This window comes from Panthera pardus, unplaced genomic scaffold, assembly GCF_024362965.1.
Source record: "Panthera pardus isolate Hobbes unplaced genomic scaffold, ASM2436296v1 HiC_scaffold_13, whole genome shotgun sequence".
In the NCBI taxonomy this organism is placed as follows: domain Eukaryota; kingdom Metazoa; phylum Chordata; class Mammalia; order Carnivora; family Felidae; genus Panthera; species Panthera pardus.
The window spans coordinates 35,503,793-35,524,209 of record NW_026526688.1 but is presented as its reverse complement, the minus strand read 5'-3'; the positions used below and the strand labels follow the sequence as shown (position 1 = coordinate 35,524,209).

The 20,417-nt window shown below is 53.6% G+C and overlaps 1 protein-coding gene across 2 annotated transcripts; it reads right to left on the bottom strand.

Annotated features, from left to right (window-relative positions):
- Positions 1 to 6,329: 6,329 nt before the first annotated feature.
- EGR3 (early growth response 3) lies at positions 6,330 to 12,130 on the bottom strand. 2 transcript variants are annotated; one of them, XM_019466954.2, is made up of 2 exons: positions 11,474 to 12,130; positions 6,330 to 10,167 (listed from the first exon to the last, which is right to left on the bottom strand). In XM_019466954.2, exons 1-2 carry the CDS (start codon positions 11,625 to 11,627, stop codon positions 9,158 to 9,160), a joined length of 1,164 nt encoding a protein of 387 aa, XP_019322499.1. In that variant the 5' UTR covers positions 11,628 to 12,130; the 3' UTR covers positions 6,330 to 9,157. The 2 variants fall into 2 exon arrangements, with proteins under 2 accessions (XP_019322499.1, XP_019322500.2); XM_019466955.2 differs by lacking the exon at positions 11,474 to 12,130 and adding an exon at positions 10,988 to 11,366.
- Positions 12,131 to 20,417: the final 8,287 nt, after the last annotated feature.

Here is a 20,417-nt window from a genome sequence, read left to right as displayed (position 1 = left end):
GTCCCATCTCGTAAATTCAAGGCTTGGGGTAGGGGTGAGAATATGACCGTATTGGAGGAACCTGGCCAGCTGCCAGCTCTTTGCCAAGGCAGGAAACATGGCCAGTCCAGCCATAGATGGAGGAAGCTGGCTCCGCAGGAGCAATTTCTGAGACCCGAGGCCCAGGGGGAGTCCCATTCTGAGACTGGGCAGCAGGAAGAGGCATCCATCTTATTAGGGACTCAGCAGTAGGGCAAATGTCAACAGGAAGAGAAAGGGTTCTCAGGCTGGGGTTCTTGAAGGAGGCAGTTCTTTCTCTCCTTGGCCAAACCAGGGTTTAGGAATCATCACTGGCCTCTGAGAGGACATAAAAGTAAGGTTAAGAAGATCGCCGCAGGGATCGGTGCAGGGAGGGGGAGTGTTGAGGCCAGAGAGGAGAGGCAGCCTGGGCAGAGGGAGAGGGCCTGGCAGCCTCACATAGACCCTGCTTTCTCCCCTTCTTCCTGTGGCTGACCCCTTTCCTCTCTTCTTTCTAGCCACTCTGGCCCCATGCAGCTCCTTGAATAGTTCAAGAATACCACCACCAGGACCTTATACTTGCTGTCCCTTCTTGCCCAGATGTCCACATGGCCACCTCTGGCACTTCCTGCATCTGTACAAAGGCCCCCACCCAGTGAGGCCACCCTAGAACACCCTGCATCACTGTAACCCCCTCCCCAGCACTTCTCATTCCGATTGCTCTGCAGTATTTTTCCTCTATAGCACATATCACAATCCAACATACGTGTTTGTTTTTTACCTGCTTCTGCCCTGGAGAAGGGAAGCTTTGTGAATGGAAGGATTCTTTGTTCACTACTATATCCCTCAACAAATAGTTACTAAATAAATGAAGCAATCAGCAGCTTTCCATGGGACCTCCCACTGATAGTCTGAATCTGAGATCCTGGCTTTTCCTTTATTGGATGTGATCTTGGAAAAGTCACAGAACCTCTGGAGGCCTCCCCCCCCACACTTTTTTTTTTTTTTTACCTGGAAAAGAGGGTGTTAGACTCAGTGGCCTCTTAAGGTCCCTTATGACTCTACAAATGCAGGGGAACCCACCTAAGGGGATGGGATGAGGTAAAGGCCCTGATGTCCATGCTTCTCTCATAGAACATCACTGCCATTAAAGCTCTGGATGGCGCTTCTGCTCCTAAACTAGGGTTGGGCAGGGGCAGTTCCATCAGCCCTGAGGCTGGAAGCTGAGAACTGGCCAGAAGGCTGAGGTCAAGGATGGATGACTAAGAACAAGCCTCAGATCCAGAGAGAGGGACAGACGGGAGGAACTGGGGCTGCTGTGTTTTATTTAAATCCCTGATAAGGATCAGGAAGCAGGCAACAGCCCAATGACACATTAATTAACTTTGCAGATGATACTGCATCAGGAAGGTGTTACATCCACCCATCTAAGTGAGAGAGACAAGAGGACCTGGGATGGGGTCAGGAGCCAGCCAGGAAATGGCAACAATGAACAGCAGCTGCGGCCGGGAGTGGACAGGACTTGTGTCCTCTGGGCGGATTGGGGTGGGGTCGAGAGGATCCATTTTCAGAATACAGATGTCCAGTGGAGGGCTGGAGTTGGAGGCGGGTGGTGAAGACACGTAGGTTCCCTTGACTGTATTTGAATTTGGGTACAGACCCTTGGTGGAGACAAAGCCTTCTTTCTTGCATCTGTGTTTGGAGGATGGGGAAAGGGGACAGGGTAAGGGACAAGGAAGATAAGTAACATTTGTGGAGCACCCACAATGAACCAGGCATCATACACGTTGCCTCATTTGACTCTATAACAGCAAAGCTAAGACAGTAGGAAACTGAGGTTTAGAGAGACTAAGAAACTTGTCAAAGGTCACACTGTAAGCGAGTGGCAGAGTTGAGATTCAGATCTAAGATGAGGTGGAGATTCCAAAGCGGGCTCAGGGCCCCAAGGGAAAAGCCGAGTAGCTGCTGGGTTATCACAGCACCTCTCAATTCTCAGGATGGAGACCTGAGTAAGGAACAAGTGCCTCAAAGGAGACTTTCCTTAGTGCTCTTGGGTCACACAGGCACTGGAAGTTTTCTGCTTTCCTGTCTAGATGGCCTGACCTTCCTAAGCAGTGAGGAGAAGGGAAAAAGGAGAAATGGAAGAACTTTAGGTACCTAGACAACCTGGAGGGGCAAAACACTGAGGAGCAGAAAGTGCTAGAACTCTTGCAGGGTGTGCTTGAGAAGAAGCCAATGTGCCTGGAGGCCCAGTTCTGTTCTGGTCACTAACCTCTCTTTGGTGGAGATAGGGACCTGATGTATCTGGGTGGGCAGCTACCCCAGAGAATACAGGTCCACAGACAAGGGTAACTTTCCCTGAGGAGGGTTGGGGTGTCCCCAGCCTCAGTAGTGTCAAACAAGTCTTTTCCTCCAGGGAGTTGAAGAATGGGAGTGTTCCTAAGACTGTAAGTAGGAACTCAGTGGGTAACTCAAATAGGAACTCTATTCAGCTGTTTACTGCATCAGAAAAGGCAGTCTGTTTCTCGTTAGGTCATGATGCCGCTGTGAAAGGCCCAAGGTAAAGATGGCTGCGGGCCCTGGGCAGGCCTCACAGGGAGAGCCAGCCTGAAGGATTAGTGATCACGCTCCATGCAAAATGAGCGGGGCCCAGAGAACATCATTGGGGGAAATGATAGGATGGGACACTTGTAGAGTCTTAGAGGCCCTCCTGAAGGAGGAGACTGTAGGCAGAGGGTGGGCTGCCTGAGGTCCATGAGAGGCATTCTGAGGCCCAGAGAGTGACTTCCTTTGTCCTTTGTTCAGGACCTTGAGAGTAGAGGAGGATATCGGTAAACCAGGGAAGCCCCATGTCTTGGTCCTATGAGAATGTTCTAGAAGCTTTCCTGGAGACAAGTCCAAGAAGCAGGATAGGCAACATTAAAGAAACCATATGGTGGCCAAACTCCCACCCAACCTAGAAGTGAGAACGTTTTGTTCAGTAGCCAGCACCATCTAGAACCTCGTATTCTCTAATTCTTCTTGGTTGTGGCTTTGGGCCATGTTCTGTTTGCATTAGTTCCTTAGTAAGATTGCCCAGAAACCTTTCTTCTAGCCATCTGCATGTTTTCTGGAAGGGTAGAAATAATGTTTTCACACCCAGGTCAGTGGGCAGACGAGCACTATGCCCCCGGTGGCCAGCAGAGGTGGTGGCAGGTGGCGGTGTCCCAATTCCAGGAGCCAGACGAAGTAGCCATGTTGAGGATGGGGAATGAGGATCCTAGGCAAGCGAGTCAGGGTCTGGTCCCTTCCTGCCTTGGCATGGACATGTCAGAGACTTTAGTGCAAGTTGGGGAAAGCCTCATCACACTGCCCCCAAACCTGGCCCACCTCTGTTCTTTCAGAGGCTGTGAAAATGATCAATTGTTGAAAATATGAGAGATGGGGTAGGAAGGAACCTTCAAGCAAAATGAATGGTGAAGTTTCAAAAGCTGGGATGTTGGGAGAAGCTGACAAGACCAGACATGTTTCTGGCCTCTGTGGATGACTGATGGAGCAGTGACTGTTCGTAGCATCATTCCAGGGTCTGGTGTGGCCAAGGGGCTCTGAGATTCACTTGGCTCTTTCCTCTTCCTCTGGAGACCTCATTCCTCTCTGTGCACAAAGAATGGGTTTTCTAAAAAAGGACCACTTAGGATAGATTTAGGATTATGACCTATTTTGAAAACCTCATGGCACCTTTTAGAAAGTCATTTTCTCCCGATCATTAAGATTTTGCCAGTATGACTCCCAGTCTTTGGGACACACAGAGGCCTCCTACTTTCCCTCTGCTTATTATCCCACGACACCAAGGGAGCCAATCAAGGCCAGGAAAGGGCAGCTCACAACCCCCTCACCTATGGCAGGCAAATTCTGGATTAGTAAAAGGGGATTAGTAGCGACTGGCCATAAGCTACCACTTTGCTATCGTCAGAATCCACCTTGCTTTCCTTTTGATATACTTGAGAACAATACATAGACACACATACACACTCATCACTACTGCCACCACCATTTAAAAACATACTCCATTCTTTGCCCTCACTTGTCACAAAGTATCTCATTTGTACCCAACCCTCTTTCGCTGAGTAAAATTTTGCAGAGTCATTGCCTTCAGTAAGCTGCTCCAGAGGTGTGTGTGTGTGTGTGTGTGTGTGTGTGTGTGTGTGTGGAGAGAGAGAGAGAGAGATCTTTCCATTTCACCCCTCAACACCTTACAGGTTGCTTCAGACGGAGCTGTGCCTCTACCTCTTCTACACTTTTATGCTTGATTTTGCTCCAGGCAAAGCTTGCATTGATCCTTTCTCATGATAGCTCCATCCAAGCCAACGCTTTCCCTCTGCCATCTCCCTACTTCATCCCTAAGGTTAAGGGTTGAGTTTCCTCTCCCCATATTTACAAAACCCAGGCAGGTTGGGTTGCTGGTATGATGCTATCTGGGACAGTCTTATCTAGCTATAAAGTATGAATCAGAGATTACACCACACAGGGCTGGTGCCAGCCAGGCGGGCTGCCATATTGTCAAGTAACCCAGTGGTTGAACCAGGTTGGGTTGAGTAATATGCACCAATGGGAAGTGAGTTTATTAATCATGCAGCATAGTACACTGTTGACGAAAGTGTAACTCTGAAGGCCTGATGTGATTGGAGAAGGTGCAGGTGGGGCTGGATGCTAACTATGAAGACACCCAGTGACGCTATCTTCCTCTGATAATATGCACTTGAAAAACACATAGAAATCTGGAAAGGAAATGTCTAGTTTAGCATAGAGGTGGATTATATGCTCAATCATTAGGACTTTTCAGCCATCTTGGATGCCCTTTGTTAACAAAGGATACCTCCTTGGGGCTGTAGTTGTTTGGAATTCTGAAAGTTTCATGAGGTGAGAGAAGGGAATTCAAGATGGCAGCCAGTGACCTGGAATTGTGTGGGTGAGAAAAGTTAAGATTCCATACTGCATTCTCTTTATTGATCTCTCACTTCAAAAACATTCTTTTCTAAGGCCACAGCCTACCACCTCCACCCTGGTCTGCCCTCAACTTCTTGGTAACTACAGCCAAACAGAAATACCACCCACATTTTTCAGTGTGATGGGCCTGACTGGGGCGGCAAGAGAAGTTCCTGTCACTGTATGGTTTCTTCAGGCATGGAGACACTGTCCCCCAGTTGCAATGTGGTGCTACATTTACATAGCCCAGTATCAGACACCAAGCCCCTAAGCTTCAATGAGGCAGATGATATGCGAAATACATGACACAGAAGCCCAAGTGAGTGAGTGTTTTAGAGGGCAGGTAGGAAGAAAGGGAGAAGATAGGACTGATCCGTCCAAAGACTGTTCTAGAACAAGTCTCAGGAGGGTAGAAGTTTCTAAAACCTAATGGGAAATAAGGTGGGGGAGCAGGATGGAGACGGGGACACATGAAGAAAAGTGGAGGGTATGTATCTCTTTCAGAGAATGAGAGAAAGCTCTAGGGCTGGCAAATAAACTCAGTTATGAAAGGGGAAGGTTCTGGGCAAGAAAGCTCATAGAGTAAGGGAAGCATCACTTTTATGGGAGATAGAAGTTGTATGATGCAAGGGGTTAATGCTATATAAAATATTCCCTGTATGTTCTCCAAATCCCAAATGTTCTTTCTTCTCTCAGAAGCATCGGATTCCTGGGTAGTTCATAAGAGCAGCTTTTTCAGCCAAGACCATCTTTCTCAGGCAGCTACAAACAGTGAGGCCTTGAGAGTCCTGTCCAAGTGGGATTGAAGTTGTATAATTTTTAAATCTGATTTTCCCCAATTATCTGACCACAGCAGAGCCTCCAATCTCTCTGGTTATCTTGCCAACCTTGAAGAACCCCTGTCAAGTCTCCACCTGTTTTTCAGGCTTCAAAACCTTTAGCAAGAGCACTACTCAGTGTGGCTGTAGTGACTCTATAGGGTCCTGTTCTGGTGCCCCTGTTACCTCGAGAGAGATAGTTCATAAGCCAGAAGATCCCCTCCCTTCCACCCTCAATACCCATTAGAAATCAGGAAGAAAGGTTCTAGAAGTTTCCAGTCACTAGTCCTGATTCCCATGAGTTTATCTGATCTGCCTAATCTCTCTGGCGGTGTGAGACTCCCAGAAGGGTGGAGGAGAATCCTATCCTCCTAGAACCACAGTAAACACTCGACACTGGACTTGAAACACCGGAGCGCGCAAAATTCTGACCAGCTTCTAACATTGCCAAATTCCTTGTTTTACATTGAATTTACAGAGCAATCACAGCAAAACCAGGCATAGGAAGCTACCGAGCCAACCATCAGCCAAAAACAAAACGAGACAAAAAACAGGCCAAACCAAAACTTTATACTATGAAAACAAGAAATAAAATAAGGAGATTTATAGGCCGGCTGATTGTCAGCAAACACAATATATTTACTGTATTAGCATTTGCTCACAGTGCAAATGGTACAACATTACACCATTTCAATATTTCGGTTTTTAAAAATGCTGTTTTCATTAACTATATTATATTGGCATAACAATGTGACAAAGGAGCAAATGAAATATTGGTGAAGAATTTCACCTTTTCACAATATCAAGCATATTTTGTTAACCTTAGTATAAGGTACTATAAATCCAAGAAATAAAAACATCCACAAAATATATTACATCTGGTTTGTCTTTTTCTAAGTACTCAACTTTATACAAAAGTCTTTCAAAAAATATCATTCCCCATAGGTTTTCCTGTTTAAAACCTGATTTTTTTTCTCTCAGTTCACATAAGTTAGAGTGCATTTTCTTTTGTTGTTTTTTAAAACATGCAGACATATAAAAAATCTGGATAGCACAACCTTTTGGCAACAAAGTTATTTTTCTCTTAGTTTAAGCTTAAATGTCTGAGAACAGTTTTATTAAAACAAAGGAAAACTCAGATGATCATGCAGTGGCATGCATAAACCAGAAGGAGCAAGGAAAAAATATTAAAGGATATTTGATTCCTCCTTCCAGCTTTGAAGTGACCAAAAATTTTGTTTTTAATAATCATCACATTATAAAAAGTATTCAGCAAAATACTGTCTCTGCAAAGAAAGATTTTACCCTTCAGCTGAAAAAATATGGGCCCTCCTGGCAAACTTCGTCCTCTTCTCTCTCCTTCTACAAAAAGTCCAAGTACCTGGAAATTCACAAGCCCCCTGCTCTTTGATTTTTTTTTTTTTGTCCCTTTCACTAGACTCCTTTTAGTATTATTTATCCACCACCAAAGAAAACAAAAACCAAAAAAACAAAAACAAACCCAAAAAACAAACAAAACAAAACAAAACAAAACAAAAACCCGGTGCTTTTTTTTTTCTTAAAAAAAAAAAAAAAAGTGGGAAACGCATAAAGTGACTTTAAAAACAGACATTCTGTAAACTCCAGACCTTTGTTCCTTCTCTCTGGGCAGCTCAGTGACCACACGCTAAGAGGGAACAGTACATTCAGTCAAGACTGTGCTGGAAGCTGTGTCAGAGAGCAACCTTCCCTACTACTCCAAAAGAGTCACCCCTGTGTGGGGGGAAGTGCTGGGGAGGAGGGGGTGCCTGAGAAGAGGTGAGGTAGGGCGGGGAGTAGGTGAGACCGGGGTATGGAAAAGATATGCCTCATTCAGCAATATGGATTAATGCAAAAATACCCATATCTTTGAGGAAAATTTGGACAGAGATGAGTGCATGTGTGTATATGTGGGTATACATACATACATATATATGTGCATGTATACATACACACACCTATGTAGATACAATCTCATCAGTTACATTTTTCATAAAAAATAAATCATTTAAAGCTTATATACCTACAAATTCTCTTTATGCCGGTGCACTGCACTGGATAGCCAAGTACCTTAGAGATTTTATTGTGTGTATGTATGTTGTATATATGTATATATGTATATATGTGTGTATATACACCTACATACATACACACACACCCCAGTACATAGATCTGAATTCTACCTGTTGTGTTGGGGATGGCAAAGGATGAAACATGAGCCTGCTTTCCCATCACGGGGGGGGGGGGGGGGGGGGGGGGGGCGGGAGGAGAAATGGGTATGAGCGAGAGAAAACAAAAAGATGGTAAAAGGTGGCTGGTTGAGGCCTGCCTTTCCGGAAGAAGATTTTGAAAGAGATGGGAGAAGGCTTAGAGGGAAGGGAGTGGAGCGGGAGAAAGGGCAGAGGGCAAACTCAGGAACGTAGAGTTTAAAAAGTGGGGTTGAGGAAATCTGTTGGTTAAAAGGCAGGCTTAGTGATGGCCGCTCCTTCTCCCAGCAGATCAAACTGCCCTGAGGCCTAAGAGGGAAGCGCTCGGAAAAGGAGGGGTGCTGAGAGGCCAAACCCTAAACGGCGGTAGCAGCACCGCGGCGGCGGCATCCGAGGCATTTCTGTAAGAAACATTATTTCCGAGCAGATGGAAGACCGTCTCATCCGGCCACGTGCAGGCCCCCAACCTGGGACATTCCCCCAGCGGCCTGGGGACCCGATGTGGGGAAGAGTTTGGGGTGGACACAGCCCAGCTCAGCTCAAGAGTCACACACACACACACACACACACACACACACACACACACACACGTGTGTGCGCGCGCGCGCACACACACACGCACACACAGAACACTCACGCGAGCACGCACACTCGCGCGCATCCCCGCACGCAGGCGCGCGTGCGTGCGGCGGGCAGCAAGCTCTGCGCTTTGGTGCGCTCCTTACCCCCTCCCCCTCTCGGGTCTTCGAGGGGGAACCGAGGGAGACGTGGGGGGAACCGTGAGGTGCTTGGGTCGGGCGAGGCTTGGACGGGCCCCGCCTTCAGTCCCCCGCAGGTCCTTGGCGCGGCCCAGCGGCCCCAGGATCAAGACGATCCGAACTGAACAAAGCGGGCTAGACGCCACCTTTCCGCCCCCACGCCTTGGTTGGGGGGGGGGGGCAGCGAAGGGAGGGCGCCTCCTGCCCTGGCCCCCGACCGTTGGCCGGCGTGAAAGGGTGGAAACGGGGGACATCGAAGGGGAACAAGGGACCTTACGTCCATGGAGAGGCCAGGGCGCGGCCCCTGCGCCTCCGTGGCTAGCTTTCCCGCTGCTTTCAGGCGAGCAGCTGGGAGACACTGGAGGGGAAAAGTGGGGATCTGGGGGCCGAAGCCTCAGGCGCAGGTGGTGACCACAGGGGCCAGGGACACGGGGGGCGCCGAGGACGCAGAGGGCGCACCCCCCTTCTCCGCCTTCTTCTCCTTTTGCTTGAGGTGGATCTTGGCGTGGCGCTTGCGCTCGTCGCTGCGCGCAAACTTGCGCCCGCAGAACTCGCAGGCAAAGGGCTTCTCGCCCGTATGCGTGCGGATGTGAGTGGTAAGGTGGTCGCTGCGACTGAAGCTCCTCATGCAAATCCGGCATTGGAAGGGCTTGTGGCCCGTGTGGATGCGCAGGTGCCGGGTCAGCTCGTCCGAGCGGCTGAAACGGCGGTCGCAGCCCTCCGCCGGGCACGCGTGGGGCCGCTCGTGGAGCGGGGTCTTGCTGGGTCGGTTGGGATACTTGCGGGGCCGGATGGGCTTGAGCGTGAGCGGCGGCTGGGGCAGGCTGCCAAAGCCCGGGTGTATCTGCTTGTCTTTGAATGCCTTGATGGTCTCCAGAGGGGTAATAGGGGGCGGATTGACCCGGATGGGGTCCATGCCCTGGAAGGGCTTGTGCTCCGGAATGGAGCCCATGTCGTTGGGATGGTGGTATAGGTTGTAGTCAGGAATCATGGGGAAGAGGTTGCTGTCCAAGGCCGGCTTGGCCGATTGGTAATCCTGGGGGGAATAGGCGAGCCCAGGGTTGCCCTGGGGGTCGTGGAAAGACACAGGCTCCGAGTAGAGATCACTGCAGTTAGAATAGGGGGGCAGCGCCGGATACATGGCCTCCACGTCGCCCTGCGGTGGCTGCACCATGCTGGCCGTGGAGGTCTGCGTGCTGAGTGCCCCTGAGGCCGGGGGCACTCCCAAGATGCCGGCGCTCATGAGGCTAATGATGTTGTCCTGACACCAGTTGGAAGGGGAGTCGAAGGCGAACTTTCCCAAGTAGGTCACGGTCTTGTTGCCGGGGGCTGGCTGGAAGGAGCCCGAATAAGAGAGTTCCGGGTTGGGCTTCTCGTTGGTCAGACCGATGTCCATCACATTCTCTGCGGAGAGCGGGGAAGAGAGGGGAGGGGTGAGTGAAGCCGAGACGGCTCCCGGACCGGGGCGCCCGGGTCCTTGCTCAGGTGCGGAGGGTGCGGCCGGGTGGAGTGAACAGCGCATGGGGTAGGAGGACAGCTGCGCCCCGGCGCAAAGCGGGCGGTGCCGCGCTCCCGGGCGCAACCTGGATACAGCAAAATACTACGGATCGGGGTGTGGAGTGGCTGCCGCACACACACCGCACACGCCGCGCACACACTCACGTACCACACGCACACACGCGCGCGCGCGAGAAGCATTGTTGTTGTTTCCGAGGTGGGGCGGGCAGGTAGCTGCAGCTACAGGTAGTTTCAGACCCGGAGCGCGCTGGGCTCTCGCTCTCTAGCGCACACAACTCGGCCTCTTCCCCTAGCCCTGTCCGCGCCGGGACGCCGCGCCTTTCCTGCCCCGACGAAGCCCCCAGTGCGCACCGCGCCCGGGTCGCTGACCCGGAGCGCTCCGACGCTTTGTCCTCGGCGCGTAGAGGGGTTCTGCCCGCAAAGGGAGCTCTCCCGCAGCCTTCCAGGGCCCCAGCCTTCTCCAGGCCCGAAGGAGCTTTCGGCTCTTGCTGGGGGGGAGAAAGCCCAGCCTCAGCTAGTGAGGGTGGAGGGCGGCGGAAAACCGGCCCGTGCCTCTATGGCGGGAGTGGCCACTCTTCCCAAGCTCTACGGCCAAGGGATCGCCCCCCGTGACGGCCCCCGCGCGGGTGGACCCCCTCCCTCTCCCCGCCGTCCCCCACACCCCCACGGCGTTGCTGAACGCCCCGGAAAGGCAGCGTCGCAGTACCTCTCCCACCGCGGGGACTCCACGCCGCACATGGCTCCATCCCGGGTGGGAGGCTGAGGGAGTAAGGAGGGGGGGGGGGAGCGCGGGTGAAAGGGACGCTGGGCTCCTCCCGGGAAAGGGGGCGATAGCACCACGCCTTGCGCGCAGCCTGGCGATCGCGCCCCTTAAGTGGAGAACCCCAGAGCCGCTCGCACCTACCTCCCTCTGGTCGGCGGCTGCCCCCACCCGGGAGAACCGAAGCCTCTATCGTGGCGTCGCCAACCGAGCCTTCCCGATCGGGGAGGGCGGGAGGAGTGGGTGGGAAAAGCAACTCGCCCCCTGGAAAATTCCGAGCGCGCCCCCCATCTCTCCATCCATCCATCCATCCATCCACCATCCATCCATCCACCCATCCATCCATCCATCCATCGATAGCTCGTTCCCTCCTCCTCTTCTCTCTCCCTCTCCTTCCTCGCTGCCTCGCCGCCGCCTCCCCGCCGCCCTTACCTGTAGCCATCTGATTGTAATGGGCTACCGAGTCGCTGCTGCCAGAGAAGAGGTTGAGCGCGCTGGGGATCTCCTCGGGGTACAGATTGTCAGGCAGTTGGTTTAGCAAACTGCTCATGGTCACCGGCAGCTTCTCGGCGAGTTTGCCGGTCATAGCACTCCCGAGCTGCCGCCGCCGCCACCGCCGCCACCGCCGCCGCTCGCTCCTAACGCAGCTTCCAGGCAAGCGGCATCGGAGAGGCGATCCGTGGTGCAGGGGAAAAGCATGCGAGAGGGAAAGTTCGGGGGGAGGGGGAGGGAAGAGGGGAAGGGGTGGGCCAGGGGAGGGGATCTTCTCTTTTTGGGGTGGGTGGGAGAGAGGGCAAAGGGGGGTAATCCTCTTGGGTGCCTCAGCTGGTGCCTTAAAGAGGCTGGGGGGGGGGCGTGTGCGGGGGGTGGGGGTGGGCCTGGGCTGGGGGAATCTCGGCCCGAGGGGTTGGAAGCGGCCTCAGTATTGATCTCACAAACAGATGCGCGCCGGCGGCCCCCCCGCCCCCCGATCCGCCACCGCCACCGCCGCCACTGCCGCCGCCGCCGCCTCTGCCGCTGCTGCTGCCGCTGCTACCACCACCACCAGCCCCGCCGCTTCCTAGCAAGCTCACTGCTGCCCAAAAGCTCCCAGCCAGGGAACTCCACCAGCCTATTTATCTGAGCCCCGGGAAAGCTCCGTGACGTAGCTGCCCATATATGGACAGACAAAGCCCAGCCGAAGGGGCGCGACGTCACAATGGAAGCTCCTCACAATGGAACATTAGAAAGCAGGAAGCGGGCCGCAGCCAACGTGCGGCGCCCGCAACGCTCGCGAATCTTAAAAAAAATGAGAGAAAGAGAGAAATAGAAGAGAAGAAAGAAGGAAAATTCGAGAGGAGAGAGGAAGGAGGGAAGCAACTGCACGCAAAGCGTAAAGCGCGCAGCGCAGGGTGGAAAAAGCAATAGCCGCCAGTGTGTTTATTTTAGGTGCGCTCTAGGAGAGCGCGCTGGTACCGCGCGGGGCGGTGGGATGGAGTTGTTTGCAAGTGGCCCCCAACACCCCAAGCAGGGAGAAGGGGAGTTGGAAACACCGGGCGAGGTCCCTTTGCAACCTGGGAACTTCTGGGGAACCCGGAAGGTGTGCGCTTCGACCCGGCTCCCGCCGCATTAGAGTCTCGTATCTAGGACCCTGCCCGAGACTGAGAGAGAGCGCGTCCCTTTGAGGAGGATTCCAGCGTGTCAGGGATCGCTGATCCAGCATCCCGATCACTTTCGAGCTGCCCTCACTCTGATTCTCCGCCCACACCCCGCGGCTCCCCGGGCCCCTGACCCTGCGCTGACTCCTAGCTGAGCGCGGTGGCCGCGAGCTTCGTAGCTGCAGAGCGGCTGCGCGGGAGGCGAGAAACCCGCACTTTTGGGGTCGAGGATGTGCGGTTTGGGTGGTGGAGAAGTAGGAATGGAGTTGAGGGAACAGGAAACACGTGCACCAAACCCCTGATAATTCTCTAACGGTTCAAAACACCCCCTTTGGCCACGGGATGGCAGGAGGGCCCAGCAGGCCCAGGCACAGTCCCTGTCTATTGCTGCCTGCGAAGGGCCCGTCACCGAGTTGCAGCAGGAGCCTGCCGAACCCACAGTCTCTGAACCACCTCCTCTAGTCTCTCTCTACCCTCCCCCTCGCCTTCCACAGGGCTGTCCCCTTTGCTGCCTGCCGGCGCCCCGCAGTCAAGGGCCTCCAGTTTGCCGACCGGAACGCTGTCACCTCCCGGAGCGGCAGCAGATTCCGGGGGCGGCTGCTACGTTCCCCAAAGGCCTGCTCCGGCCGGGCCGCGGGAGAGCGGGAGGAGAGAAAGGGAGCGTGGGGGAGCGACCCCGAATCACACCGGCACCGGCTTGGCGTGGGAGGATTCCCTCCTCGGTGGCCGTGTGGGCGCGGTGAATCCCGTGTCCCCCCCGCCCCTCCCCCCCCACTGGGGAGTCGGGGTTGGGGGAACGTGCATTTCTCAGGGGGAGTGGGAGTGCTGACAAGGAGGAAGAGAGGATCCCCGGGCCTCACTCCGTGGGAGGGCCACGCGGGCCGGGGACGTGTGGGAGGAACTCCCGAGCTGCACATTGCGGTGGGGGTGGATGACAACCTCGCTCCCCTCCCCTCCGCTCGGCGGAGAACTGGGGGTGGGAGGGCCCGGCCTCCCCCGGATCTTCTCCGGTTCTTAGGAAAGGAGGGATTCCCGCCGCCCGCGAGCCCCCTCACCCCGCCCCTGCCGCCGCTCCCGCCTGGCTCCCCACACCTATACAGGGGAGGCACTGAGCCCCCGGGCTCTCCTCCGCCTGCGCGGCGCTGGGAGGGAGAGCGCTCTGCAGCGGTCCCCGGCTCCGGCCGGAATCAGGGCATGCAGCGCCTCCCGCCCCCGGCTCCCTCCCTAGGGGGGCGAGCGGCCGGCCCGGGGGCGTGGGCGGCAGTGTGAGCCCGGCTGGGCGCGGGAGGGGCCCGGGCGGCTGCAGGGAGGGTCGCGGGGCGGCGGGCCAAGCCGGGAAGAGCCATACAAGGAGCGGATCCGGTGACGCGCCGGCCGCGCCCCTTCTCCTCGATTTGGCTGCTGATTCCGGTCCCCGGATTTGCATATTTTGGCATCCAGTGGAAAAGGAAAGAGGAACGGAACCCGCAGCCTTTAAAGGAACCGCACAGACTCTAGCGTCACCTAGGGAGGCGGTCTGGGGGGCGTGAAAAATTAGCCAGCGGCTCGGGCCTCTGGCCTTAGAGCCTGGCAGTAAGCGAGAGGCCGGGAGCCGCGGTGACTAGCGAGTAACGCCCGCACCTGGCCTTTTCTGTGGCGCTTTGTGCTAAGCGTGCACCGGGAGGTGGCAGGGGTCTCTGCGGGTTCCTGCCCAGGGCCAGGAGACGCCACCAGGTCCGCGGCCTTGGGCGTGCGGCAGGCCCCAGTATTGACTGCAGTGCCCTTGTTTCCCCGCGCGAGGCACAGCTCAGCCTGCGGGGGTGGCGGGAAGGAAGCCGGAGACCTACAGGCTGTCAGGCTCGACTCCGGAGGACCCTGCCTTGATGCACCTCCTCGCCATCTGTTGAGACCTCTCCCCAGGCGAGGGGAGTAAGGAGCTGGAAACCCTAGTCCTGTTCGATGGGGGCCCACGTTAGGAAAGGCAGAGTCAGTGGGAGAATTTGGGATCCTTGAAAGCTTCCAGGACCCCAGAGGCTGTGGAGGAGTGTTGCCACTCCAGAGATGGCCCTCAAACACTTTTAGGGTAGCTGGACTTGTTGCACCCGAGTAGCAGAGCTCGTCGGCCGGCTGCACCCCCTGCTTACCTGTTGGTGAGGTTGGATAGGGGTCTTTGGGCACAGATTGCCTCTCCCCTCCTTCTTACTAGTTCCTTTTTATTTTTTTATTTAAACATTTTTAAAAATGTTTATTCATTTTTGATAGAGAGAGACGGAGTACAGCTAACAGGGGAGGGGCAGCAAGAGAGGGAGACACAGAATCTGAAGCAAGATCCCGGCTCTGGGCTGTCAGCACACAGCCGGATTCGGGGCTCCAACCCACCAACCAGGAGATAACCACCTTAGCTGAAGTCTGACGCTTAACGGACTGCGCCACCCAGGCGCCCAATCCTTCTTCCTAGTTCTTGATAAAGAATGGGAGCCGTCAGTTCAATTAAATAAGTATTCATTAAAACTTCAGTGTGACCTTGGGCAAATTTCTGAATTTCTTTCTTAGCCTCAGTTTGGTTGTTTGTAAATTGGAATAGTACCTATCCCTTAAGAAGCATTAAGCTAGGTAATCCTCATAGAGTCTTTATGCTAGACCCCTTGCAAGCATTCCATAAACGGCAATATTGTTGAACTATATTCTCCCCCGACTCTACCGTGTGACAGAAAAATGCTTTCCCCTCTTATGAGTGAGCATAAGGATATAGGATATGGATATGATATAGGGAGTAAAAAGGGCCGGGTATCCCATAGCTGTGTGATCATATACAAGAAGTATTAAAGTTTATTATTTGGGGGGGAAAAGAAAGTCCTGTTTGTGCGCCAGGTACCCGCTGGGCACTCTGCCAATTTAGAGATGCTTGAAAAAAAGGTCCTCACTCTGCAGGAGTGACATAAGGCAGGGTGTAACGAAGTCACTCATCTGCACTTTAACACTCTGGAGCATCCTTCTAGACTTTCTTGGAGGGTGGCTCTGGCTCCTGGGGTGGGGTGGCGGACTCTTGCATCCCTCCTTTGCCATGGAAGGAGCCACACGGGGGAAAGACTCTCTCTGCCAGCATAGGTCCTCACTGCCTGGCTCCTGTTCAGGTTGTAGCCCCTCTAGGTGCCCCCTGTTACCCTGGATGATGGTGGCAGACAGAGGCCAGGGTTCTGTGGCAGGAGGGGACAACCCTGGGTATGAAGTGGGTGTGGGGTGTTTCGAATGGCTGCTTATAGACTAATGGAATGGCCTTCTCCCTTCTGGTTGCCAAGGCTTGAGTTTAGTACAGAAGGAAAGTTTTCTTCCTTCCCTCCCCCCTCTTCTTTCCTCTCTCCCTCCTAAACAGGGGCTGAGGGTGATTGTCTCAGTTTTACTGGCAGGCTCAGGTGAGATTGCCAAGGGCCTAATTACCTGAACTCCAAGCCCTGGACTTGTCGGGGAGCGAGTAGGCACTGGTTCAGGGCGTCCTCAGCCTGGAGATGGTGAAAGGTAGGCCCGGCCCCTCTGCAGTGGGGCCAAGGCCGCCCCTTGGTTGCTTTCTCCCACAGAACCCAGCTGGCCTCACCGGCTACATTTGTGGGGGCTGCTACTGCTTGTGGGGGCGACAGGTGTGTTTGTCTTGGCGGAAGGATAAAGGAAGGAGTAGATGTGGCCCTGGAAATTCACCCCTGGAAAAGGCCAGGTTGTTGCTCTGTCTTGCTCCTTAATTCCGCAGTCACTTCTGAACTTTATTTAGGTCCCCTTTCACTAAAGATATCCAGTCCTTTTCTCCTGTCTTACAAGACCCCCGCCCCCACCCCAGCTAATCCAATCTGGGGTGCTAGCAATTATTGTACTGCTCTTCTCAGGAGCCATTTGCATTTTAAAAGAAAATGGTCAGAGAGGGTAACAAATAACCCAGAGGAATGAAGCCCAGTGCTTAGCCTGATGCCTGGAAAATGGTAGGTGTGCATTAATGCTGGTGGAATGAGGTCTGACTGTGGACTACCAGGCCCTTGTCACTACAAGGAATGGGAGGTTTGGGCTACAGAGAGTGTCTGCGGTTCCTCACATCATTCCAGGCACCTATGTCTAAGGGCCCATCCTGGTGGGATTGCTCTGGAATGACAGTTGTCTCAAAGGTATTCAGTTGCTTTCCATTTTGGGGTGCCCCACAGGATGTTCACAGGGGAGGGGTCATGGGTGGAATCTCCCTGGCCAGCCCTCCCTGGCATTCTAGAGGTCATTGCCATTTGTCTGATAATGGCAGTCAGCTGAGGCTAGGTGGGCTTTGCCTAGAAGCTTTTGGAGGGGAAATATTATTGACAGCCATGAAGACTTTTGAGGGTGGTGGTCCTCCCGAAGCCACAGAAGATGGGACCATGGGAGCCCTGTGGACATACTTCATTGTCTTTATTCTAGTGGGTGCCTGGGTGGCTCAGTCGGTTAAGCATTGTCTTTATTCTATACAACAACCCAGTGAAAAGGCTTTTAGGGCTGCCCCCTTAACATTTTGCTTTTAAAGAAAAAATGAAAGATGAACGCATTGGAAACAGTCTGAATTGTTAATTGGAGGATACTGGGCCAGGAAGTGGCTGAGCTGACATTTGAACTCAGGGCTTTGTGACTCCAAGCAACTGCTCTTCATTCCAGCCTTTGTCCCCATCGTGGCTGTCAGAGGAAGAAATGAGATGGCAGAGGTGGGTAACAGGATGGATGTATATACAGTCTATGGAGAAGGTGAAGGGGAGAAGAAAGATCAACTGGAATGGTGCCTCCCAGAACCAGCTTCGACACAGCATGGGGTAGGGGAGGAGCCCCGGCTTCAGGGAGAGTCGGGGGGCTACAGCACTCAGGGAGATTGGGGCGGGTGGGCAGTGTTTCCGCGGGGCTCTCGGTAGGTGGAATGGCCACTGTGCCACTCTGAGCTCAGGTCCTGTAACCCTAGGTTGTCTCAGAGACCACAGGGGCCTCTCTGCGTCAACCATGCGCTTCCATTTTAAACACCTGCTTGTGTCTCAATTCAAAGTAACTTATTATAGTCATGTTGACTCAGGGTGGTTTTTGATCAAGCTTCCAGCAATTTTGGGGCGAGTCTGGTGACCAAAAGGGAGAAAGTCTTGCCACAAAGTAACATTTGCTGGGAAGGGGCCCAAGTGGTCCTGGAGACCCATCTTTAGGCACAGGTCCAAGGTTGTGAGTAACTGCCACAGGGGTCAAGAGGATGAGACTTTAGGGCCAGGCCGGGGCAGGGAGGGAAGGAAGGTCTTGGGTAGAAGGCAAGATTTGAAAAAAACCTACTATATGGGTAAGTGGAAAGTACAAGCCCTGGCCTGGGATCAGGACTCTGAGTTCTGCCATGGATGATCTATGTGACTTTAGACCAGGTCCTCTTATTCCTGGGCTTCTGGTAGGAACTGGACCAGACAACTCACCTCTAAGTTCTTCCCAGCCCCGTTAACCCTGAGTTTCAGATTCCATTGTAGAAAGGGTTGGGAGGGGCTGGGTTAGCATTCCTAACCAAGTCTGGGGCTCTGTAATGCTTGGTCTGGGATCCTTGCAGAGAAGGAGGTGTATGTCAGGGGATGAGGCCTTGTAATGGGAACTTTGCTGTGGTAGCTTAGGGGCTCATGGAAGGTAAGTGGAGTCATGTGCTCAGAGAGCCTGTCTCTGCCCCTGGGGGCCACTGTGGGACAGCCCCCTTCTCAGGTGGGAGGGATGGTGTCTTAGCAGAAAGGACTCTTGGGGGATGGGACTTTTTGGAAAGAGGAACTTTGTCATCTGAAATGAACCAGAAAATGTGTGACTGCGAGGGGATGGGGGGTGGGGGGGGGGAGGCAGTTGGGGGGGGCAAAGAGAGAGTGAGAGAGAAAAGGAGAGAGATGAGAATAGGTTCTCCCCCCACAGACCCCCACACAAGCAGCTTCTTGTTGGATTGCAGATTCACCCGTGGGCCAGGTGCTGGATCCAAGAGGCTGGCAGGTTCCTCTCCTCCCAGCCCTGTAAGGAAAACCTTTGGGAAACCAGAGAGCTGTGGTCTTTAGATCTTTGCCTCTTACCAGCTCCCTGTCTCAGGACCCTCCTCAGCCTCAGACAAGTGGGTCTTTTGCCTCATCCATCAAGGTGAGGAGTTGGGGATAGGCTCTTGGGTTCTTCTTTGCTGTTCCATGCAGCCAAAAATCTGGGATCCGGGGAAAAGCAGTTAATGACGTTTGGGCCCTGAGTTTGAGCTCCTCAGTTGTATTGGCATCCTCTTTCACCAAGATGGCTTAGGCAGGGCTTCCTGACCTTTGTCATGCCTTAGCTGTCCTAGAAAATGAAACCCTTTTTTATAGCCACTGGGGTAAAGGACTGATGCTGCCCCATCGGTCTCTGTCCTGTCACCCTGGGGGATGGGGGAACAATACCTGCCAGCTGGGGCCCATTGGAAGTCTGCCCATCAGCTTGGCTGATGGCATGAGCTTCCCTGGCAGGGCTTAGGGCAGATGGACAAAAGATAAAGGGCATGATATTTCTCTCTCAGATACTGCAGAATTATTTGGGATGTTTAGAATTATTTGCCCCAAGATTACCCAGAAAGTTACTGGAAGACAAGAGATGGCATCCAAGTTCCCAGAGGGCAGAGACTGAACTCAGTCGTCTTTGGGCCTGCCCCAGTGGGGGCCCCTGTAAGAACTTGTTGATCCAGTTCAAGGGCCCACCTTGGTGATTCTGAAACATGGTCTATTGGAGGAGTGGTCTGATCCACTTGACCCTTCCCACCTGGTCCTTTCATTTCTACTGCCCCAGCGCCCCCTGCACAGTGGGTGACCCCTTGTCCACCACAATTCCATTTTGTCAGGAGTGCTTCTAGGCCTGGGACTTAGCTCTCTTGCTTCAGTGAGGCAAACATCTAGGGAGCACTTCCTGGGCACTGTTTGTGGAGGGAATCAGACTTGAGACTGAGCTCCTGCTGTCAGTGAGCAGGCAGCTTATAGTGAATGAGGAGTGAGGCTCTGTGGAAGTGAGCGTGCCCAAGCAATCTTGCTAAGCGTCCCAAAGGAGGCACAGGCAGGGGGTTCAGAGGGGCAAGGACCACCTTGGGCGTATAGAAGGGACTTGTCCAGGAAGAGGGGAAGGCCCGACTGGGAGGGGGGCTTAATTAAGGCCCTGAGGAGGGGCTGAGACCCATAGTGAGGAGGGGAGCAGACAGGAGGGGAGAGTAGGGGAGGGGGATTCTGTGCCAAGGGCTGTGATTTCTCCCTCCCTCATTTTCCTATCAACTTAATATTTTTCATCTCTGACACTAGAAGCCATTAGCATTGTCCTTCCAGGACTTCTGTCTCTCAGAGTGCCTAGCCCCGGCCTGATTATGGCGTGTTGTGCAGATGGATGAGGAACCGCAGAGGGAGAGAAGGGAGACAGTACTGAGCCTGGATATGCTAGATCCCATCAGATGTTTGGCACCTTCTAGAATGTAAGGTCCAGAAAAGCAAGGGCTTGGGTCTGTGACCGTCACTGCTCTATCCCTAGCTGGAATCTGGCTTATAGCAGTGCTCCATACATATTTGTGGGAGAATGAATGTGCCAGACACTCTTTCAGGTCCCGTTCCTGATTCTATGAGCAGAGATAGGAAAGGGGGATAACTCCAGGTGTGAAATCCAGGAGAAAGAAGGAGCCTAGGGAGTCCAAGGCAACATGGGTCCCAGGTTGGGGGCGGGGTAGGATTAATCATACATAAACTCAAGTGGTAATAGCCCCGTTAATTGAGTGG

Coding starts and splice junctions, on each gene's coding strand:
- EGR3 (XM_019466955.2), bottom strand. CDS start 11,363: ATGGTGGATGGATGGATGGATGGATGGAGAGATGGGGGGCGCGCTCGG. Junction 10,168..10,987: donor GAGTCCCCGCGGTGGGAGAG/GTACTGCGACGC, acceptor CGCTCTCCGCAG/AGAATGTGATGGACATCGGT.